General features: G+C 44.9%; 1 protein-coding gene across 1 annotated transcript in view; it reads right to left on the bottom strand.

Moving 5' to 3' along the window:
- Positions 1-24,749, bottom strand: part of ADAMTS7 (ADAM metallopeptidase with thrombospondin type 1 motif 7) — a 134,288-nt gene that overhangs the window by 89,780 nt on the left and 19,759 nt on the right. Inside the window, exons 5-11 of the mRNA XM_039490895.1 lie at positions 23,829-23,930; positions 22,772-22,896; positions 20,923-21,072; positions 17,998-18,141; positions 7,626-7,770; positions 7,003-7,095; positions 5,308-5,453 (exon numbers count right to left, since the gene is read on the bottom strand). Of these exons, the coding sequence (XP_039346829.1) occupies positions 5,308-5,453; positions 7,003-7,095; positions 7,626-7,770; positions 17,998-18,141; positions 20,923-21,072; positions 22,772-22,896; positions 23,829-23,930 (905 nt within the window). The remainder of the gene's footprint in view (positions 1-5,307; positions 5,454-7,002; positions 7,096-7,625; positions 7,771-17,997; positions 18,142-20,922; positions 21,073-22,771; positions 22,897-23,828; positions 23,931-24,749) is intronic.

Raw genomic sequence — 24,749 nt, forward strand, 5'->3', positions numbered from 1 at the left:
ATCAAAAGGTGTGAGTCCTGAGGCCCACGGCTGTCGCGATGGCCTCCAGTTCGGGTGAACCTCTCCACTGACTCTATGGAATATCCCAGTCAGACAGCTGTGGGCAAACAGCTAGCTTCCCGAGCTGTAACACACCATTGTACAGCACAGCAGATCTCTGGGCTGTGGCATCAAAGGAAAATTTGTGGGATCTGAGCTCTATTCAATAACTATTTAAGTTATCGAAAGTGACAGAATTTAAGTATAATTGACTTTTATCGGGGGTGCTGCTTGTTTACATTTTGCGTTTCACTCCACTAGAACAATGAAACCTGCCTAATTCCTTTTGGGTTTGTTTCTAGACAACTGCACTTCTGAGTTTTTCTGCCTTAGCAGAATGTTGCACTGTCTGGGCTACCACACTGCAGGGGAATAGTTAAAGCCAAACAGTGGGGGGGGGAACCCTATTTTCTTTTTAAACATTAGACTAGAATACAATAAAGCACAAGTTAAATAATTTCTATGACTTCTTTATAAGATTTTTTTGTAAAACTTTTAAAAAGCAAATTTACATTGTGGATCTACCTCCACAGTGTGACTTTACTGTTACCAGTATGGCCAATTTTACGGCCTCACTTTATGATGGTATAACAATGGTTATTAAAGTTAAGCGTCAATGGTAATGTTTGAAGCCCTTCTCTCCTGCAATTGCAGTCAAGAATCATTATCTACGTAGGAACCTACAGTCTCAGCCATCTCCTCAGCGTTTTCAGTAACTGACAAACGATTGCCATTTCGCAAGATAGAACTGGCTGCTTACGTTCCACAGAACATAAAGCCATCTGTTGTACCATCTTTGCAAGCGTGCCCTGAGGAGATTGCTTTGGCTAACAGCATGGATTACTGGAACCATAATCTTCCTGAATTGGCCAGGCAGTTGTCAAAAATGGCCCAGCTACTGGAAACATTTCAACAGAGATCCTCTTTTGTCATTAAGTCTATTTCTGTATTAATAAATAGAAGGCACAGGTCCTGTCCTCTTGCCACGTGGGTATAAACATGGAATCATTCTGTCCTTGAAATGAAGCCTCACGGGAGTTATTCCAGGTTTGCACCAGTGTAACAGAGATCAGAGTGTGGCCCATTCTGGGTCTGTGTTGGAGAGTGCTACTCTTCAGCTTTCCCAAGGACAGGCCTCCAACCCTGGGTCTGCTCCTGTTCCAGCTGGAATCAATGGCAAAACTGCCATTGCCTTCTGTGGGTGCAAGACTGATCCCTTGTGTTCCAAGGGCTGTGAAAATAACATCCACTGCTTACCTTCCTTGAGTCTAACGTTCTGTGACAGGTGGCTGGAGCACATGGTACAACACAGTTATTAAAGCTATAAAATTACGATCAGTGATTGTTTAGTTAACCATACGTCTATTGTTCTCCTTTGAAACAATGTCCCTCTCATGAGTGCTTTAGAAGAATGAAAATCTCAAATGTGCTAAACAAAAGGTTTGACCATCACACTTGATTTTGCATGTGATTATTATGTGCTAAATGTTTGCACTAATATAGCACTGGAGAGACTTTTTGCCAGCTGGAATACTCTGTTTTCTCTCCAATAGTCAGGTGTAAGTGAGTTCTCATTTGTCTCCATATTGTTCACGTCACTATAGAAGCCTCTGTATTGCCCATACCTCTACAGTTTGCCCTTGATACATTTTTTTTAAAGATGCTTGGCCAACAAATACTAGTAGAACAATTGCCATGACTATTTATTTACACTTCCGGGACAGAGGAAAAGAGCTGGTTTGAATTTTTTGGCACAGTGTTTTTGGGATGTATGGAACAGACTTGGCCAGTCACAAGAAAAGGAATCGGTACGCTCTCCACCATGGAAATGAAGATGCCCAGATGATCAAAAGGTTGGACACTCCATGACAGGTCACGAAATGAAATGAGGTTGTGAGGATCCATATGTGGGTTGCCCCAATTGAAGACAAGTTGAGGGAGGCTACGCTATGTTGATATAGATGTATCCAATGGAGACCTGAGAGTTTTATTGATAGGAATGCCCTTGCAATCATCATGGATGGAAGATGACCAAAGGTAGGCCAATACATGGACCCGATATCAGTGGACATTAGAGAGACCAATTGCATGACAGCCTAGTTTACAATCAAGAGTTTTGGAAGAAGACTATAAAAGTCACTGACCTCAAACAGAGATGTGTTGAAGAAGAAGATGATGATGATGATGATGATTTTGGGCGGAAATTGTCAGCATTTGCAACCAACTGTCCCCACCATCTTTCCCACACTGCTCCCAATTGGCCTCAGATCTACTCTGAAGGAACAACTGGCACTACTTGGCAGTTCTGTAGGGAGTCCGAGTAGCGAGGCCAAAGACTGGAGGAGCTATGGGTACTGAACTCCTTTTCCATCAATGAAAGGTGACTAGTCAAAAGTGGACTACAGCAGAACCAGGATGAGCTCAAAATTATATTAATGCAAAGAAGTCTGGAGGTCTATTAAAGAAATGGGCAATGGCTTCAGTTAGGCAACTCATGTGAGCAAGGACTGCACGATTGGATCACAGCCCAAACATGAACATGTGTCTGCAGTTGAAAGCACCTCCTCCCCCATCCCCACACCATTTATATAGTGGAAGGGCGGTTCATTAAGGGTATTGTAGTGGGGTGGCCTGCCCCTTTAAGGAGCGGAGGCCTGCAGCTCGCCAGCCCGTACAATTAAGCTGCCTGCTGGGGATGAAAGGTGGGGTTGAATTAGAATCAAAGAGCAGCAAGAAGTTGCTAGAGAGAGGGAGAAGCTCAGGAACCAGTAGAGAATGAGAGACTCCTGCAGGCAGGACCCTGAGGCCAGGCTAGGAGGAGTTGGGAAAAGCCTGCTCAAGAAAGAAATCCCTGAGACCAGGGGAGTTTGGGGCAGTGCCCAGCTTAAGGCTGGAGGGAAATTTTTTTGTGTTTAATTTTGAACTTTGTTAAAAAACTAATTCCTAGGGAGGGTTGTTATTGGACTTGTAAAAGCCTCTTCTGGAGTTGATTGTGGAACTAAGAAGGGACACTGAGGCGAGGGGCTGTTTGCAGGGCTGTCCTGAGGCCACCAGGGCTGCTGGGAGGTGGAAGGGCCACTCGATGCCCGATAGGATTCAAAACTCAATGGAATAAATGGGAAACTTTCAATTTCAATTGATTTCAATGGGTTTGAGATCAGGTCCTCAATGCTCCATGCTAGTAATTTCTAAATGATGGAAAGAGTTTTTTCCACTGTGCGTGTAGGAGGCCCAAGCTCTGCTTTGTTCTCTAGGGTAGAATGGGAAGGTTGTTCCAAAAGAAAAAGAAAAACAACCCTCCTCCCTGTCTTTTTAAATGAGTAGAACTCTTTTTCTGTAAATAGAGTTATTCTCTGTCTGGAAGCTACCAGCACATCTGGGCACTATTTGTAACTGTTTCCTGCTTCTTAACCCTTTGCCAACTTGAGCTTGTCGTGACATTTCCCATGGCGCATTTCCATATGACCATAAGGAAGTTACATTTTCCCTGAACAGTTTCTTCAGGGGAAACTTGAATTAAAGAAAATAAAATTAATTTATGTTTTATGGTTATGGAAACACCTAAAGAAGAAAAACTACCGTATTCATACACATGTTTGCTCCATCTGAAAGGCAAGGCCAAAGAGATTTACCTACAGCAGCCAAAACAAATAATTTCCTTGGGCGAGCTTTGCCAGCTTTGCAGTGTTTGCTCTCCCACATGTCTGTGGTTGTGTTTAAAACACTCTGTAAACGACAACTGCACTCCTCCAGCAAAACTCATGTCAAACATAAACTTTGCTCTTGACCTAGAAACAAGATTACATAAAGTTTTTTTTTAAACCAAGTTCAATTGCACATGCTAAAATGATGTACTTGTGAAAGTGGTTAACCAGGGAACCTATTCTGGGCTCATTAGAGACCTTTCTTTATCTGATTCTGAAACTCCTTAAGCCATGAAAGGCTGAATGCCACCTGAAAAATAAATGAAGACCATAAAATTGCTCTTGTGGTTGTGATTGATTGTGTACTCAAATGACCTCAAGAAAACCAGGGGTGTGCGTTAAAACACTTAGGATGGGAGTGCTGTTAATCATGCACCTACATTGTGAGGTCTGTGTTGCTAGTTCTGCAAACCTGGAATGTTATTTCAAAGCTCATTTGGAAGGACAGACCATTGTGAAAATATTCCTCTGCAAGGAGCTTGGAGGCAGTCCCCACTTTACAGATTATCCTGCTTTATCCCCCCTCTTTTTTACCACCAGCCCTGGCACTTTTTCTGGGGGCTCATTTTAAAAAACCTTCTTATCTTTTGCCCCGATGGTGCCATTGCCTTTTAAGGAGAACTCATCATAGAGTCAATGGGAAGTTCTGCTTACGAACTGACGGCATGACATAGCCCCATATCCTTTAAACCCACTGTGTCGCTATGGTTCATTATAACTCCTGCTCCTCACCTTGGGTCACAGGCTCTGACACTGTAACCTTTGGGAAAGCTTTGTTTCTAATACCGTCCAACAGTTATCTGGTGGGGGAAGGAAGAGACATCTGGAGACCAGCTGTGTCAGCCCAGAAATCATGGAATAGACAATGCTACACCATAGTCTGTTATCAGATGCTTTGATTATAGGGCCACCTTAGAAAGTTATGCCATATTTGGCCACTGCCACATTAAAGTCTGGCAGAAAGCAATCCTCTTCTTGTGGCTCATACGCCTTGTTATAACCTGTATGCAAACTGCTCATCGAGAACAAAGGGCAGTAAATGGTGCTGGAATTTTCCCCAGTGATTCTGAATCTGCTTAAAGGAACATTTTTTCTTTTTGGCATTAAAAAAGGCATTGCATATGTGTTACATTCACAAGTGCTTCGTCTTTACCTTTGCTTTGAATTGGATTTCAGGTGCTTTCTGCCTGGACTAATCACGAGTGATTTGTATGTAAAGGTAGACAAAGAAAACGCTAAACCTCGATCCCCAGACCTTCCACTGCACAGATTCCTAGCTAGCCCCATGAGCTGAACCCTGTGGGTTGTTTCAAAGGTATGCTGTTTTAAACCATATAATTAATGGCATTTGAAAATACCCTCTCTGGGGTCACCGCTCTGTTACTGTTTCACTGTGCGATACATCATTAGGTCAGAGCCCAAGTGGTCTGCGCTCGGGGCAGGGTCATACCTTGCTAGATGATAAGAAGATATCCAGATATGTGCTGTAAATGGGGTTTTCCTAACGAAGTCACCTAGTTAATTAATCTAATCACACCCGGACAAAGCAAGAGCCTTAACTTACGTGGGGTTGTTGCACTGCCTTTCTGCATTCTGCACGCCAGCACCACATGTCCGAGAGCAAGCAGACCAAGAACTCCAGGTTCCCCAGCCTCCATCAGTAGCGTCCGGGCGGTAGCCCACCTGCACACACTCTCCATTGAAGCACCACTGCAGAGTAACCCAGACAAGAGTGAGGGCAGCTGACGTTTTACAATATTCTTACAAGGCACTAACCAGCACTCGTTTACAAATCCCAGTCTGGTGAACGTGCAGCACAGGGAAGAGAACTCCGAACGAGAGCGGTGTGCATCACAGCCCAATGAGAAATGCCGGGACACTTGGCTAGTGGGAGGTGTGCACACGGGAGTAAAACTGGTTTCACACACACCTATTTCACCACAACTCACGCTCCAGCTTCCTGGCAGTGCCTAGGCAGAGCACATGTCGAGCCTGAGATTAATGCTTTGGTTCTGGTGTCATAACAAAGGCTCTACCAGCTGGCTACCCAGTTAACACGGAGAACGGGTAAGATGGCAGGTTCTACAGGGAAAGCCTCAGGAGTTCTTCATGATCTGTAGAATTGAACTAAACTCTTCGGGCCAGATTATTGGCACCAGCCATTCTGCATTTAGCTCTAACCAGGATGAGGGGGATGTGCAAATGTTTTTACGTTACAGTTATTCTGTTTTATGCTACTTGAACCCGAAGCCACTGTCCTGGTTCCAAGGTGCAATTTAGAAGTGTCTCGGGGTTGCTCTGTGACGTGCTTACTGGGATTAGCCCATAAAGGGTTATTAGAGCAGCCAGGGATTGGCTGGCTCTGGCTGCTGTCTGGCCATGCCCTCTACACCAGGAGAGGGGGCATAGGAGCCGCTACCCTAGCCCTAGGCCACAGAAGGGTTTCTCTGCCTGTTGTGTGCTGCTACTACAAAAAAGCAGGTGGAGCGGCGGCCTCGATCTCATTGTTAATTCTCCTCTTTAGTTCTAGCTGCACTCTGCTGGGCTGGAAGAAACTTGAGTGTGAATGAGGCTACAGTTGCATAGGCAATGCTTGGAAAGTCAGGCCCATAAGGCCAACAGCTGCCATGTGAACGCGTCACGGAGCAAAGCACGACTCCGCCTCTTATGCTGCTTCAATGGATTTAGGGCCCAGTCCCGTCATTCTTACTGGCACAGATCTCTCCCTGCAAGCCACTGGAGTTGTGCCAGAGTAAGGACTGCATGTCTATATTAAGCATTCTGATGCAAGGGTGTATTTTTGCCTGCAAAATTTTGGATTTTACCCATTACCTTTAAAGTTAAGCAGAAGAGATCAAATCCCCCATTTCCCCCACACCCCACAGGTGTGCTGATCCTTGTGCAAGTTCACCCAATGTACCAGAAAAAATATACATAGCTAGGTCCTTCTAGATCTCACCTTAGCAAAGCTGTGCCGATAGCCGTGACATGGCAAACATTAGCACCTGGCTGCCTCGGTGATTTGAAGCATACACTGATTGAATCCTTGACAGTACTGAACATTTAAGTAACTACCAGAACACACAAATCCAATGGAGCCGAATGTATCCATTTCTAGGTATGTTCTGATGCTGCGGAATTACATTCTGCAACTTGTCCTATTTCTTGACTTATATAATAAACCAGTGTGGTGAACATTGTCCCTTACATACAGGAGAAGGAATCGACTGTGGCTGTGAATACAATTTACTCTAATTACCTTGTTCTCGCCACACTTTGTGCCGTCGACGGCAGCATCCAGCTTGGAGTGGCACGTGTTCCCCACTGAGCACCAGAGCGTATTGCAGACGTTCTGCGGAGAACAAGTGTGGACACAGCCTGGGGGTTACTGAGCATTCCAAAGGGCCAGCCCAAATCTGACCTATTCAAAATGTGTTCACACACTGAATTATCCCACTGATCTAATCAGTCAGCAAGGAAAGCCACGGTGACCTTTTTGTCTATAGAACTCCCCTTCTGGCCACTCTTTTCTCTGGCAGTTCGGACGTTCGCTTTCCCATATATAGCCCCCTTACTTTCCTCTCCTTGACCGTGACCCTTCCTTAAACCAGTGTGTTTTCTGTCAGTCTGGCTCCTTGGATCTATTGGAAGGGGAGCTTTGGGGGCAGAGGGCTCCACAAACAAACTAACCTCGCTCCTAATTCAGCCAAGATGACAATGGTCTTTTTTCCACTAATAATTCATAATGCAGGATTTATTTATCCCTTCATCAGCAGAGAGTGAGTTTCTATGCAAAGATTCTCACTGTTCAGACTCACTCAGCAGTCACAAATTCTATCATTACATAAAGGAAACCTGCAGGAACACCCAACCCCAACTTACATCCATGTCATCGCAGAAGACGGAGTATGCTCCATACTGCAGCCGGCACTGATGGCTGACGTCATAGAGGACTCCTGGTGGAACCAAGGGGTAGTCTACCACTTCTTTGGCAGGTGGGTCATCCAGACACAACCCCCAGCCTCGACTGCAAACATGAAACGGACAAGTCAGAATCAAGCAGACGGGGATCAACGTAGGGCAAGAAGAGATCCAGCAAAACAGGCTCTTGTAGAACATTAGAATTGTTGTTAAAAACAAAGGAAGAGTCGTAACTCTGGTGCATAAATGGCAGCGATGAGTCATGTGCAGCTGGTGAGAACCAGTAGCTCTTTGCTCTGATACCCTGCTGGAGCCGAGATTTCATGGTTCTCACGGGCTTTCCGGACTACAGTTGCTGACTCAGCACAGCTGGTGAAAGTGGGTGCAACTCCATAGAAGTCAATGGAATTACATCCACTTAGCCCAAGAGGTTTCAGTGAGCTCAATGTTAGGTACTCAGCTGAGCCAATGAGGCTGTGAGGATTTCCAGCGCTTACCACTTACCTTGGTGCATGTACATACAATGTTCTTTGCTGGCTGCATGAGAACAGCTATTCCCAAGCATTACCTGTTTGCTCTATTTCTGCCTGTAAAGTATTTCAGAATTTCACTTTACTCCTGATTAAGTTAGTGGTGAAACTCCCAGGATATGGCCCACTTTGTATGCAAGACCCCACTGAAAACTTCACCAGAGACCCCCACATTTAACATTAAAGCAAGAGAAGAAAAAGCTTCCACTCATCGGTCTGAATACAAACAACTCCAGCCTAAAACCTCATTGTCAAAGATGGGAAGGCAGCCTGGTTTTTACTGTGGTACCCTGAAAGCACTCAGGTAAGTTATTACTGTGCTTAAATGAGCTATCACAAAGCGGAGAGCAAAATTCGGCTCGGACACATTCTTAACCTGCCAAGAGGAGAAATGTTTGCTATAAAATTACACCTCCCGGAGAGCAGCTGTCAGGGTTTTTCTTGCACCAGGTTAATTTGAGAGGGAAGTCTGAGTCTGCAGCCCTTTCCTTAAGCCTAGATGGAACAACACTGGTTTCCTCTGCTCTGTTTATTAGTTTTGCTCCTTTAGAGTTTGATGAGGTGGCAGGCTTGATGCAGACGGCCTGCACTTTAAATTCTCTCCTTGCAAGAGCGTACTGAAGGGTTGAGCTCTTGGCCTTGTTCCTATTATGGGAGACAATTTTCCCTGTTCCCAGCATCTGGCTTTGTGCCTAGTGCTTTTGAAGCCCTGTCTATAAATCCCTTACTCAAGGAACCTGCACTCAGTCCCACCCCGCACCCCAGCCATGGAACAATAGCTCCCGTTACCTGTTTCATTTAAAGGTCTCTGAGAGCTCATTGCAGTGCAATGGTTGTTATCAGGTGGAAAAGACAGCACCAGTTCTGCAGGTCATTTAAAATATAATAGCACAGGCTCCTTGTCAGAGCTACCCTGAAAGGAGCACAGCTTAAGGTCAAGAGCTGCAAAATTAGGTCAGCTAGAGAGATGCTGTTAGTGCTGACATGGAAAAAAACAGCCAGGATATCTTACTAGCAAGTCAAGGAGGGACTCATAGAATATCAAGGTGGAAGGGACCTCAGGAGGTCATTTAGTCCAACCCCCTGCTCAAAGCAGGACCAATCCCCAGATTTTTTACCCCAGATCTCTAAACAGCCCCCTCAGGGACTGAACTTGCAACCCTGTGTTTAGCAGGCCAATGCTCAAATTGCTGTGCAGACCCAATCTATTAGCAGACCTAATCTATTCCCAGTTAAAATTAGCACAGTAAATTGTGGGTGCTTCTATGTGGTGTAGGACACGTAAGGGCATCGCAAATGTGAGTGTGTGGAAAAGACTTTGCACTGCTGCATTTATTTCAGTCGTGAGGCATCAATGTGTTTATCTTCTTGCTCAATGTTATTTAAGAAAGGCCAGCTGCTGAGCTCAAGAGGATGCCAGTATATGTAGGAGACCAAGCATAACAGTTGCACATCAAGTTGTGACAATGTTTACGTCCACAGAACCACAAGATGTAGACATAACTAGCAGCCGTTTTATGAGATTCAGGAACAAAGTCCAAATGGTGTTTCAAAGCACCACAGCAGGAGGGGACAGGCAAAATATTTTTAAACAAATGTTTACCAGCACTGGAAAGAAATCTTTAAGGATGTTTATGTTACGATGGATTTTTAACCCCATAGAGGAGATAAAGTCAGAAATGAAAAAGACAAATAAAACAGTTTCCGCCTCCATCACAGTTTTTTTCCTCTTGCCTTGTGCTTCATGGATATCCAGAAAGTTATGTATTCAGCCACACCACTGTGCTTGCATTGCAAAATGAGTGGTGATACAGTTTAACGGGTAGAGTGCATTATTCTAGGGCAGAGATGGTGTGTTTAAAGGAGATGGAAGATCCTTTTCAACAGCTATATAGGCAAACTTTAATCTTCTTTTAAGTCCTGTATTTTGGAGAAGTGGACAATTTAAGGCATAACAGCAATAGCATCCTCCATTTAGACAGCGCTTTCAGTACATAAGTATCAGAGGGGTAGCCGTGTTAGTCTGGATCTGTAAAAGCAACAAAGAATCCTGTGGCACCTTATAGACTAACAGACGTTTTGCAGCATGAGCTTTCGTGGGTGAATACCCACTTCTTCGGATGCAAGCCGTACATAAGGATCCCAGTGCAGTTCACATTTATAGTCAGCTCTGCTAAAATGCAGCTGCTTCCAAAGTAAAGAGCAGCCATCAACCACCATGCACCACAGTGAGCGAGGGGAAATGTGAGACAAACAGGTAGTTTTTCAAGAGAAGCCAATGCCATAAGAGTTCAAAAACCATGCAAAGCCGACGGGATCTTGGCAGGAAGGCCTTGTCCAAGGGACCCACACATAGTAAAGTGCACGCAAGTCAATTTATCTCCTCTGTGGGGAAGCAGACCTTGATCCAGGATTTAACTCTGTCATTCTAAGGAGCCAAGCTTACACCAAAACACTGGTCTGTTTAAAAACATGTTGGCTAGTATTTATTTAGATAAAGCAAGTCAGAAGCATCCTGACTCTTCCAGAATAAAACAAATTGGAGCACAGGCCTGGGGTTCAAACACAGAGATCTCCTTCAGGTCCTTTTAACAACAGCTTCTGAAAAAATGCCCCCCTTAGCCTGTACTGGAGGTGTTTATACTCCGGGAAAGGCTTGGGGAGGGAGAATTTAGTGATTAGCTTTCCCCACGCAAACCAAGGCTCTCATACCCACAGGCAAAGCCCCTTGGCAAGCACATGTGTTACATGCACTTGCTGGAAATGGTTATAATTTGTTATAATTGCAATAATTTGCAAAATATGCTAATTTACTAAATATATGAATGGGGCACCTACATACCACGGGGGTGGGGAGATAAGGAAAGGATTGGGTTAAACGTCTGTCATTTGAAATGGGCAGATGAGGGTAGGACGCAAGGGGATCTGACAGTTCTCTAATGTGTAACAAAACAAGGTAATAGCAAAGAAAACGTCTTCCAATGAGTCTCAAATCTTGACATCCGTCCAAATCCTGCTGGTCTTAGGAAACTGAAAGGGCTTCACCAGAAAGGGAATATGGACCAGAAGATCCTGTCTGAGCTGTGAGAGACCATTTGGCTACTTAAACCTAGTGGTGCTTCTCTGGGTAACTCCTAGTTTACTGGTAAGAGGGTGGAGCCTGCAATATTGCTGCTGGAATGGGTTTGGTTGCACAATCCTCTCTAGCCTTATGACCTGGAATCAGCTATTAAAGTGTAATAGTAAAACAGATGCGTGTAGCAACAGCCTGATGAGGCTTTAAACTCCCGACTCCTTGGAACCGCCTTACCCAAGTCACAGTCTGAGCAAAGAGCACTCCTGGGGGAGTTGTTATAAAATTGCAACCACTTATTGCTTCAGCATTAGGGTCTTAATTCAGGTCAGTTTACAACGCCCTTGACTTCCACCATGATTAGCATTCACAGACAGGACAAGCACTATTTGCTTGATTTAGTACCATGCATTTGTCTCAAGATGAGCTACAAGAGAATCCCACTACCAATCGCAAAGCATCTCAGTGACTCCCTGGAGGAGTACAACCAATGCCACATTCACTAGGAACAAGCGGCAGATTTTTAGCTGTATAATGAGGTCACAGAAAAGTTCCTCACTCTGAGGAAGTCATGGCCTCAGTTTCATCAATTAGAGGAAAGGGTCTTATTGGAGCAAACAGGGCTGATGGCAGATGTCCTGGTGCTTCATACATCATACAGTTAATGTCAATGACCTACTAATACAGATGGTCAGCACCAAAGCTCACTGACCCTCAGAGCTGCATCTCCAAGCTACAACCCTCAAAAATGAAGCTGGTAGGTACTGAGGAGAGCACCTTTAAAGGAGGCTGCATTTCCGTGGCTACTACCGTTCGCATACGAGCGAATGTTCCTCACTGCCACTTTCCCCAGTCTCATCGCTCGTGTTCTTTACCTCTTGAAACATCCAGGTCTTTCTATGGTTACTAAGAAGCAAAGATGACCAGGTTTGTTGATAGTGGTATTGCAGATGCTAAAGTCTTCAGAGATTAGTAAAAGTCAGTGAGGCATGAGGATGTGTTTAGAGGATGCCCTGTGGGCACTTAATTCTGGAATGTTCCTGATCTGCTTTCATTGCCATCAAATGCTTTTGCTGTATTACCCGGGGGCTTGTCTATATGAACAAGTGTCACCGGTTTAACTTTAAGGAGTTTATCTAAACCGACTTCATTCACCTGATGCAAACCCCTGCCTGGATACTCTGATACACGTGGATTATAGCAGTTTAGTTTAAGGCGACTGGGAAGAGGTTTAAATTAACCCAAAATAAGACAGTCTTAAACCAAAATTGGAGTATCTGCACAGAAGTTTAACTAGATTGATTTAGAAACTGATTTAAGTGAAACTGGCCTGCCGGTCTCACGTAAACAAGGCCTCCCACTACATGGGGTTACAGCCTATCACACAGTCAGATATACTTCCCCACAACACTCAATGAGTAGCGTGTACCCCCAGGATAGACACCCTATACGTTTCCAAAGGGGGTAGCCAGTCCGGTCCCAGACAGCGCTCCCCCTTTGGCCTAACGCACAATGTCTCTGCCCAGTAAGGCTGCCCATCTCCTCACCCTTCCTATCACAGAGCGTTGACTTTGCCGCCCCATGCAGCCCATTGAAAACGCAATGATTTAAAATTACATGGATCTTTTTCCACAAGCAGCTTCCCAGCGACTCTCCTTTCGGGACAGGTGCCCAACACTTTTAAACAGACCGTTGCTTTGAAATTAGTTGTGTCTTTCCAGCCACATGTATCTAAGTCTAATTCTAGCTAGGACACACTGTCGTCTAGACCGTGCTTGAGAGGTCTAGATTTCTGTGAGTACTATAACACTGAACTGGCATGAAATATTAAATTCCTGCTGCAAGCTTTACATTCATTTCTGAGTTGAGCAAAGTCACTGCCTGGCAGCTCCAAAGCTATTTTCTTTACTCGCTCATGGAAAAACATCAAAAGGGTGTTTTATAGAAAGGGAAACAATGCATTCAGTGCCGTGTCAAGTCAAGTTGTAAGAGTTGGACGCTAAGCGTCACCTACACCCATGCCATTGCATTGCTGTTCCTTAAGACTGGCTTGTTCACTGTCTGATGTGAAACTTCAGTCGAAAGAACAAGGGCGAAAAAACCTGCTCCTTGATCTCTCCATGGCATTTGGTATGGCCATTCAGTCTCTAGATAACTGTAACAAACAGACAAAGAATAATTACTCCTGATATTTTGGTTTTGATGCCATGAGCTCCCCCCCTGCCTATGGCGCATACTAGTCTAGTCTCCTGTGGGCTGGAATACTTTGGTCTCATTTCGGTTGTTGGGGTTGGTGTGCGGTTGGGGTTGGTGGGCTGTGATACACAAGAGGTCAGACTAGTTGATGGCCATCGAGCCAGAGAGTGCCGTCACAACATGGAAACCTTTGGATGCCCCCTTTTTTTCAGATCACACAGAGGGAGTGGCACTAGGATAGCAAGCACTTCGTTTTCTCATTCTTGGCATCTGCCTTTGAAACCCTTTTCCTGTGTTCATGCATCATCTTTGGAAGCCAAAATCCTCCCTCATTTTGTGGGTCATTGAGCTGCAGCTCCTATCAGACCAGCAGCCTGCCCCTTACCTCCAAGAGTACTTCTGTCGCTCTGTCCAAAGTATTCTCCCTCCCTTGGCCTAGACAGCGAGAGGGCTGGGAGAAATCTGGCACTGATGGGACATGAAACAGGCACAGTTCATTCCCCCCATAGTAAAGTCAATCTTCTACTTTCACTACGGAACATCTTCTCTTCGTGGTGACACCGAAGAGCCTTAATACTCTCTTCTGCTAAGGCTAGAGGGAGAAAACTACTTAGGTGCCCTACTTTAACAATTGATTGCGAGTGCACAATTGCTATTGCTTCCTAAGTCTATTATTTAAGCTGCCAGATCCCATACCAGACTCACCTTGCAGGGTCCATTCCACAGGGTGGTTTGAACTACTCATGGCAATAGCCAGCTTTGCTGGCACTTGCACCAGCGACCCTTGGATCCATGAGCAGCAGAGCTATTTCTTGAGCCAAAGGAGGGTCTCCATTAGCTGTTGGGGGCAATAAGATTCATAGCCTCCTCCAGACTCACAGTGGATTTCTTAGATTTAAATGATGCTGGTCACTTTAAAAAAAATCTAGTCACAATGACGGAGGAGGAAGAGGTGACTTGCTAGGGCGAGGCCATCTCTGGTCTTTGGGACCTCACCCAGCTGAGTGCTGCTGATCTTCATGTGAATCATTCAGCCCCTCACATGTTCAGGCCCGGAGGCTTCCGAGCAAGACAGGCAGGTTCACATGGATGCATGCCCAGGGAAGCTCGCCATTTCACATACGAATTATTTTCACATGTTCAAATATTTTATTGATTTCTTTCTCTCTTTTATACAAAACTGGACAGTGCAATTTTCAATGTAAAGACTGTTACAGGCACATCTAGCAAGCCTGGGTCATGAGGGTCTAATTCCTTGGCTTATACCTCCCTACTTTCCTGCCAACGTTATTCTAACAACACAGACATTTCTGTGCTCACACCATCCCCTTTCGCTGGCCTGAGGGATGTCACAGACAATGAAATACTTTTGCTGAAGTGTTCTCTCTCCTTCAAGGAAGAGCTGCCCTTCTTGAGGGAGCAGAGAGACAGAAATTAACTGGAAATGCATCCAGATGAATCTTTTCTTTCTTGGGAAGTGCAGCTCAAGGTTATGGTGATCAGGAAATTCCTATTCTAAAAGTGAAGTTAAAAATAGAGGGCCAGATCATTAGCTGGTGAAAGTCAGCATAGCTCCACTGAATTCATAGATCTACACCAGCTTACACTACCTGAGGGCCAAGGCTGTGTATTTAAGCTGTTGGCTGTCATTTAGAGCTGAGTACCTGAGATGGGGGATCAGTGACACAGACAACCCTCACTCCGTGCCCAGATAGGCCTTCTGCCTGGCTGCTCAGTTCCTTGCAGATGAGCATGCAGCTACAATTTCCCCTAGCATTGCTTCGTGAAGGCCCCCTCATTCTTTTCCCTGCAATAATGAAGAGAAATGTCCCAGCAATGCAAGGCACTTATTGATGGAAGTAAATCTCTAGGCACCAGGCTTAAGAATCCAATAACAAACCGAAGAGTCAGCTATGTGGTGCTAAAAATAAACAGCTGTAAGAAAGAATGTGGCTCAGCCTAGCTACTGCCTGGAATACCTCCTGCCCAGAGACAAACGCCTTGGAAAGTCACTCAGTGCAGAGCAGAGGGTAAAGCAAGGTAAAGCTTTGCTATGAGAACACCAGGTCTCGAGAGCATGAAAAAGGCAACTGGCACAAGCCAGTTTGCAGTGGCGCTGGGAATGCCTGAGAAGCAGAAAAGAAGCGATCACAAGCACTCTGTTACTTGCAGTGCTTGTCTGGCCCCAGATTGCTGTCCATCCTGTGTGCCAGTGCGAGGCAGTAGGGGGGGTGCAACGTTCCAGACTGAGCTGTCCCCTTTTTTCCTTGCACATGTGCTGCACTTGTGAGTATCCCGACTAGTAATTAAACAGAGAAAACTGGATGGATCTTAAGGATCTACACTGAGAGCAATAATCTAACACACATTCAAAAGAACATCTATTATTTTATAGTGCTTCGGGTTCTTTTCTGTAGGATACAGCATAACACCACACGTTTATGTGACATGACATAAGGACATGTAATCCAGAAAGTTTTGTGTGATTTAAATGGGCATTGGCAATCGGGATTAACAGCCAATGGCACGAGGTAATGAAATGTAGAAAAGAACGTAACCAAAGTTTTACACAGCTCCGGAGCCTGAGAGTGAGTTGACACCAGTTGGCTGGATGGCAGTCATAGATCATGTGTTGCAGTGGGAAAGAAAATAGGAGGCTGTTTAGAAAGGAGATCGGTAGCGTTGCTACAATGCTCTCTTTTCAGTAAGAGAGAGGAATAATCCTAAAGTGAAATCCTGGCCCTAGTGAAGTCAGTGGCAAAATTCCCATTGATTAGGGATTTGGGGCAAAAATCTGCCTGGGGATTGGTCCTACTTTAAGCAGGGGGTTGGCCTAGATACCTCCTGAGGTCCCTTCCAACCCTGAGATTCTATGAATGGGACCAGGATTTCACTGCTAGCATCCAGTCCAGCAAGCCCATTCCCACTCTCCACAAAGGGCTCTAGTGGTCAGTCCTATGAATGGACTGTCATTCACGTAGGGCCTGATTCAGCAAGATGCTGAGATCCAATGGGAATGAAGGGCAGCTGTCTGCATCTCAAGGTGGGGACCAGCAATTCAGAGAACTGGGCCCCATGTTTGCTCCACAGTGCCCAAGTCCCGTCATCTAACTCCCTATTTGGGAAAGCCCCTTGGGAATACGTTGATTATGAAAGGTGCTGTCCGAAAGCAAATTCCTTTCTACTCCCCAAACGGTTCTCTGTCAGCTGTCAAAATTAGATACCAGTGATCTGGAGTCTGGACACACGAGGGCTCATGAACGATAAATGGGGGAAGAATGAGGTTGCACATTTCCACTCACCCCCAGTTTCTGCACTCAGATCACATTATACAGACAGCACGTCGGGCACCAACATTTGTTGAAGACAACAGAAGGTTTCAAGTGATGCATGTTCTAGAACAGGGTTTCCCAAACTTGGGCCACTGCTTGTGTAGGGAAAGCCCCCGGTGGGCCATGCTATACCGGGCCGGTTTGTTTACCTGCCGCGTCCGCAGGTCCGGCCGATTGTGGCTCCCAATGGCCGTGGTTCGCTGCTCCAGGCCAATGGGAGCTGCGGGAAGCAGCGTGGGCTGAGGGACGAACTGACTGCCGCTTCCAGCAGCTCCCATTGGCCTGGAGCAGCGACCCACGGCCAGTGGGAGCCGCAATCGGCCGAACCTGTGGCTCTGGCAGGTAAACAAACCGGCCCAGCCCGACAGGAGCTTTCCCTACACAAGCAGCGTCCCAAGTTTGGGAAACACTGCTCTAGAATATCAGAAACATCAGTTGCTAATTACAAAAGGCCCCAACCCTCTGTCCCATTCTCTGCCTTGATATGCCAATATCAAGAACATCTGCAGCTCATTGTTGAATGGCCCTTTCTGCATGACCCACACCCAAGACTGAAAGCCTTTTCGAGCTGCGTTTCAGTAAGAAATGCTGCTTCAAGAAGTCAAAATCCCATTTACAGTAGAGGCTGAGGAGTTATCTCCAGAAGTGCTAGTGAAAAAGAACGAGCCTTTCCTCCATTAACAAAGGGCTTGCAGCTCTCTTTTTAAGGCACTGAAAATAGAGCACAATGAAGATTAAAAATGCATCCCGGGAATGTTAACCATGAGAGATCAGTAGATGAGATAAGCCACCTCTGAAGGCCCTGTGTCCTTACCAAGTCTTGATGTAGTGTTGGTCTTGGTGTGGATGGATCAAGGCTACACAGGCCCCAAGTCCATCCACACTTCAGCCCTCTTCTTCTTCCAGAAAATTCTTCCTCAGGGGCACCTCCACCCCCACTCCCATTCCCTCCTCACCCCTACATAAGGCTTGTCCTCCTTCCACTCTTAAGTCCTTGAATTGCCCAACAATGACTAGGCAGCCCAGCCACTCCAAGCCCATGCTGAAGGCGGCCAGCCAGTAGCAATCAGCTGTGTTCTGTACCTGCTCTCCATTTCATCCAGGCCCCCTCTGACTATGGCGCCTGACTCCTGACTGACTGATGAGCCCTGACGCTAGCACAGATATCGAAGGAAGGTAAGGAGAGAGGGTGGGGAACTTACTCGAGGAATCGTGTGATGTACTCTCTGCTGCAGCGGGACCAGGTGAGTGGAGAGGTGTCATACAGGAGCTGTGGAGACATGATGAAAGGTCTTTTCCCAACTGGCTCACAGTCATTGCCGCTTCCATCATGCTGAATCCCAAAACTGTGTAAGAGCACAGTCCCACAAAGGAGAGGTGAGCCGCATGCTTGGATACAACCACACAGGTGCTTTGCTTTCTAGCACGTTCACATCAAGCCTTACATTACAAAGCCTCCCGACGGTTTCTCCCAGTTACTCTGTTCTTAACACACCACTGCTCTGTACAGAGATTTAACCTCGTCAGCAACTTTAATTAATCCAGATCCTATGCAATAAAAGTGACATCACTGTCAATGTGAACCCAACTGGTTCAATGGACTGGACCCTGGACTGGGAACCAGGAGACCTGCGATCTATTTCTGGCTCTGTCACTGATCCACTGTGTGACCTGGGGCAAGCTACTCCCTGTCTCTGCCTTGTCTATTTAGACTGTGAGCTCTGTGGGGTAGGGACTCCTGGGTGTACAGACAGTGCCCAGCGCAATGGGGCTCCAGTCGCAGGGAGGGCCTTAATGCACTACTGTACTACCAAGAGCTAATCCATGTGTAGAGGGAAGTGGGTAGCTGGGTGATGTGGGGAATCTCCACAGTTACTGCACTTTAGGCAGGGCCTGCAGCAGGGCACGGAGACAGAATCATAGGACTGGAAGGGACCTTGAAAGGTCATCTAGTCCAGTCCCCTGCACTCATGGCAGGACTAAGTATTATCTAGAGTCTAGAGTGGTTCTTAACCTGGGGTGTGCGAGATGCCCTTTCTGGGGGTGTGAGACATGCCAGATTTTTTTAGAAGGTAAATCAAAGAAAACACAAATTAAGCACAGGCACATATGTACAACTACTTTGTTTCATCAAACCTAAGCATAAGATAACGGTTGGTGTGTGGGGATCAATTTGCACCGATGGTGCCCCTGCCATTCTAGGAAAAATTCAGGATTTGTTGCCTTTGTAAAGAAATAATAATAAATATATAATTCTAAAAAAAGTGTGTACTTTTTCATGTATTCTTAATTTTACTGTGAAATTAAAATAAATATATAATTCTATCGCCTTCATTCTATAGTTATGATATATCTAGGTTTAACCAACTGACCTACTTCAATGATTTCTGATAAGGGGTGCGAGAACATATTTTGAGAACCAAAGGGGTGCAGGCTGGAGTAAAGGTTAAGAACCACTGAATACCATCCCTGACAGGGGTTTGTCTAATCTGCTCTTAAAAATCTCCAGTGGTGAAGATCCACAACCTCCCTAGGCAATTTTGAGTTTCAGTGCTGGAAGTGGAGATGTGGGCATGGGGTGGGTTTGCTGCCTGTTGATTGAGGGCAGGGTGGAGACCAGGACAGCACATACCATAAGCAGAGCTGAGTGGATAATACGCAACAGATGATGTAGCATTCAGTTAGCCTCCTTTTCTGACTGCACAATACCTGTGAGCAGTTCACAAGTTCCTCAGATTTAGTTGTTTGAAATCTGATGCGCTTTCATGTGATTATGAAAATTAGCTTGTTTCCAATTTGTTTTCTATGAACAAATATTTGTCTCATCTAATCACTGCAGACACTGGCGTACAGGAACATGCTGTTCCCAGTCTGAACCTTGGGGAGTCACTGCCTAGCTCCTGGTTCCCACAAATGGTTCATTTTGTGCTTTTGCAAATGCACAACTGCCAAGCTTAATAATTCCTTTCTTGTTGCTTTCCCACTGGCTGAAATGCATGGACTTAGAAATGTATTTATTACACACTGTCAGCAGTAACTACAGCGAATATGGAAAGCTCCCAGGGGCAACTGCTATGAAAGACAATGAATCAGGTGCTGACAGGGACAACAAAGCAGGCAGTAAATGGTGTTACTTAATTTAAAGGCTGCGGTTTACTACAGCTGTAGCTGTCTGTAAGTTGCCAATTTGACACATTATTCACTTTTGTATATTTCTGAGGCATTTGCTAAAAATCTAATTGAAATAATGTGGAAGAAATACTGTCTGCAAAGGAGAGGATCTATGTGGCATAGCTGATATCAAACCCAATGGGGACGTAGAAGGGGAAAATGTAAAGCAAACATTTAATTAATGGATCAATGAATCCAAAGTTTAATGCAAGTCAGTGCATTAAGTCAGTATCAATACATGGTACTTTCCTTAAAGTATATATTTTTATGTAAATATTAAAGAATTTTGAAGTAGTCTTTCTTATTGCAAACCCAAACAAGGAAAAGATGAGACTATTGAACCACACTGATTTAATTCAACTTCAGATAATATATACTTACTCACAGAAATGTGATATACGCAATATGAGATGAAATTAACATTTAAAATATATAATGGTTTCCTGGAGCTGTATTAATCTTATATGTAAAAGACCTTTCCAAAGGTTAATTGCATTAAACGGGTTGGGAGAACAAACTAAACATTTGCCACCAATTCTATAAATAAACTAAATTTGAGGAATTCCTAATTAAAAAGCTTTGTTCAAAACATTTCATGAATTCTAGTTTGCTCTTGGGCCAGTCCATTTACAGAACACCTCGAAGTCAGAGACACTGAATTCAGTCAGACTGGATTTGACATATGAATGTAACTGAGCTGGGACTCCTGGGAGTGTGCAGAGACAGGTTAAACTCAGAAAATAACAAAGTTCTAAAAATGAAACTCTCTGAGCAAAACCCGCAGGGTAAACTCAGAACTTCCACTGACTTCAGAGGGAGTTTTGCCGGCGTAAGGCAAGGTTGAGTACAGATGGATATTTTCCCACTTTCTGTACCACATGCACTCTTTAAAGAGCTGAATAATGTCTCTTTCCAGGAGAGGGGTCATGAAAGAGATTAAACAAATCCCTAAGTACCTGTGTCCGAGTTCATGTGCCACGGTGAAAGCCAGGGGAAGTCCTGTATCCTCATTTATATTACAACTTCTGTGAGGCTGACACATTCCTGACACATGAGAGAGACCCAGAGTCTCACAAGGCCTGTTCATTGCAGCACAGATGTCTTTCCTTTTACATTCAGGGGAAAAAACAAAACACACACATGGGACAAATCGGTTGTTTAAATCATAGCACCTTCCAAAGTGTCAAAATAAAACTGAGCAAAACTATTGTCTGAAAACTCTGGAGTGGGGTCAGCGATTAGATTGAAAGGGGAACTCTGGATGTTGCAAGCAATGCAAGGTTTGTATTCAGTGGGGCAGGGGTAGGCAACCTATGGCACGTGTGCCAAAGGCAGCACGCATGCCGATTTTCAGTGGCACTCACACTGCCCGGGTCCTGGCCACTGGTCCAGGGGGCTCTGAATTTTAATTTAATTTTAAATGAAGCTTCTTAAACATTTTAAAAACCTTATTTACTTTACATACAACAATAGTTTAGTTATATATTATAGACTTATAGAAAGAGACCTTCTAAAAATGTTAAAATGTATTACCAGCACGCGAAACCTTAAATCAGAGTGAATAAATGAAGACTCAGCACAGCACTTCTGAAAGGTTGCCGACCCCTGGAGTAGGGGATTGTAAACATCTCCCTGAATAGAAGGGACTATGGTCTCACTTCTATATAGTAGGCTCTCTCTGCTGTGTTCCTGATGGATACAATTTGCACAGTGCCATTATATCTGCATCCTATGGCTAATTGGGTGCTGGCGTTCCATCCTGGGACATGACATAATATCTAACTAACCCAGCTGTAACATATATAGTGTGTATATAAAAGGTGACAACATATTAAGTGGCTAAACAGAAACAAAGAGTGGATGCATCTGAACGTAATAGATTTATGACCCTCTTTTCCCATTTGTTCTCCCAGGAGCCCAGCTCACTAAGGAGCCTGATTAATTTAAAATCAAAAGCAGCTTGGTTACATTAATTCTACTTTAAAAGTACAGCCGGGGCTGGGAATAATTAAGCAATGGGACACGATTCTTGGGGGATCATGGCAACCCCAGGTAGCTGTGGCTGTGACTACAGCCACCCAAGAAGAACAATAACAATAACCCCACAGGCATATACTGCCCTGCAGTGTCTTATTCTGCTGCAAAGTAGAGTTCCTGGAGAACATGGGGGTGTTGTGGGAGAGGCTGTGCTTGTGAATGCTTTGGGAATTACTGAAACAACTTGATATTGCCATAGACCAGACTGCAGTGGCTTAAAGCCAGCAGGCTGTACCCCTTACCCATAAGGAAAACACACTTGGGCTGAGATGCTCACAGAAGCCTGAAGAATCCAGGTGCCTAAATCCCACAGGATTTCACTGGGAATTAGGCACCCTCCCTGATGCTCTTTTGCAAATCCCTGCCTTGATCCATAAGACAAAATGGCAAGTTTATACAAGTGAACATCCCCGATGGAGGTCAGGAAACTGGAGATAGGTCAAACCAAAACCTTGCATTTTAACAGCCCCAGATACTGGTAAATTTGAATCCATATTCCAGATTTGGATCTGAACTCTGAGGCTAGCGCCAATTTTGGGAATAGGCTAATCTCAAAACAGCAGGTTGCATCTCTAGTTACGTGTGTAAGTGTCAAAAAAAGTGCCCACATAAGGAAAATGGAATTTAAATAGCCTCCTCTTTCTCTCACTCTCTCACATTAGATCCGAGCGTCTCTCTCTATCTCCCAGCTTTGTAGGTATTTCTAACTACTTGGTAAATAGCTGAAACCAGAGAGCTAGCACAAGCAGAAAGCACAAAGCAGGATACCTGGTGAGCAAGACAGCTACATCGTGATGCAGTGGGTGGGCATCTCCTTTCACATTGATGCTTTTCTGCCATTTGCAAAAACTTTTCAAGGTGTTGTCCGCATGGTGGGTGATTTTCAAATCCTCCTGCCAACATAAGGAAGTAAAAGTCTGCTATCATGGTGTTATTCTTTTTGTCACTTAGAGACACTGGGGACAGATTCTGACCTGAGTTACACCAAATTCAGATTGGAAGTAACTACACTGACTTAGATGGAATTACTCCAGATTTACACCACATAGCTGAGCTCAGAATCCACCTCTTTTTTACTATCATTTGACTGTGATCAAGTGGAAATGTTAGACAGTCTAGTGAAGGGAGTTAAAAAAACCTGCAGGAAAATATTCCCATTAGGCTGCCGAATCTTTTACAAGGACACAGCTGGGGGAAACAGATCAAACAGCTGAGCAACTTCAGGCTTAGCTGAGAATGATAACTGCAGCTGGGAAGCACAAACAACCAGCATTTCACATTCATCATGCAGTGCTGCTAGCTGGGGTACTCCTATGGGACTAAGCCAATTCTGGAAACTAGAAAGAAGACTACAACATCTGCTGGGAAACACCCTAACTCACAGTCACATCTCTGCCAGAGTGGAGCCACCCCGCCTCTAATGTTAATGGAAATGCTGCCAAGAGCAAAACAGCATGTCCAGTAGGCAGTAGGGTTAGTTCCCAGAGGTTGCTGGATGGGGAGGATGATACTTGTATTTTGTTGGGAATCCTTTAAGAACTACTGAAGAAGTGGCTACTTCTCAATATAAGGGCCAGATTCTACAGTGTCTCTGCCTGTGGAACTCCCGCTGGCTTCCAAGAGAATCCCACCCATGCAGCAATCACAGCATCAAATCTCTAGTGCCTGTGTTTAGTCTATGCAAGATCTTTCTGGCCATGCACATGAGAGGAAAGTGAGAGTTTATGGGCTTTCATGGCCAGTTCTCAACTGACCATACAGAAGCATACTGAGCTGCCAAGATGGAAATGGACCAAAAATATGAGTCACATTGTTTTCTTTTTACCTCATCATCTTCTAACAGGATAAGACGAACTATTGCAATGTTGATAGGGTTTCCAATGCTGGCATCATGGAATATACCTGCCACCTGCAGAAATAGAAACAGCTGAGAAAATAATGAGCAGGAGAAAGCAATCACTCTGCTTGCAATACTCATGGCAAACACATCAGATAGAGAAGCATGGTCTTAAAAGACACTGTTGGGTAGTGTAGTCCCAAATCAGAAGTTCCTTAGAATCAGGGATGGGTCCAACGCTAAGGAAGTTCAGACCTAAACATGAATGACATGCCTATAGCGCTACCGGAAATCATTAGAGCTGTGAATTTCAACCAAAACCGTGTGCGGGCATGTGCTTACACTGTGTAATGACTGTATATGGTTTCTCAAGGGGAACTGTTCCAACTTGGTCACTAATGATGGAGCAAATGATGTTGCACCCAAGTCTTCTGCCCCCACCATCTTCTGCTGGAACCACTAGCCCCATCCAGAACTGTGTTAAGAGAGGAGCAGGCTAATTGTGCCAAATTATGCTAAACTGCCTGGTGGTTTTATGATATGAGCAAATAGCACCAGCTGACTAGACTGAGATCACGAAGTTCATTTCACTTGTGACCTCAGACAAACCTGAATGTGGGTCTCTGGAGGCGAAGGGCTAGCTCATTAACCCAAGCTGCCACCTAGCTTCCAATTACATGCGTCTCTGAGCGCCGAACGATTAAGCAGCAATGTTCGCTGCTGAGGCATTTGAATGCAATTACTGTCATTAACTTTCTGAGCCTGCGTTTGACTTTTATTACAGCCCTTACGGCACATACCATACACTCTCCTAGTTCTGTGCCAGGGTTTGTCATCACCTATTACTGGCTGCTTTCCTTGCCTCCTTCCCTTTACCTGTTCACAGTGACACATTCCTAGGAAAGCCAG

The sequence above is a fragment of the Mauremys reevesii genome, linkage group 10, assembly GCF_016161935.1.
Source record: "Mauremys reevesii isolate NIE-2019 linkage group 10, ASM1616193v1, whole genome shotgun sequence".
Lineage (NCBI taxonomy): Eukaryota > Metazoa > Chordata > Testudines > Geoemydidae > Mauremys > Mauremys reevesii.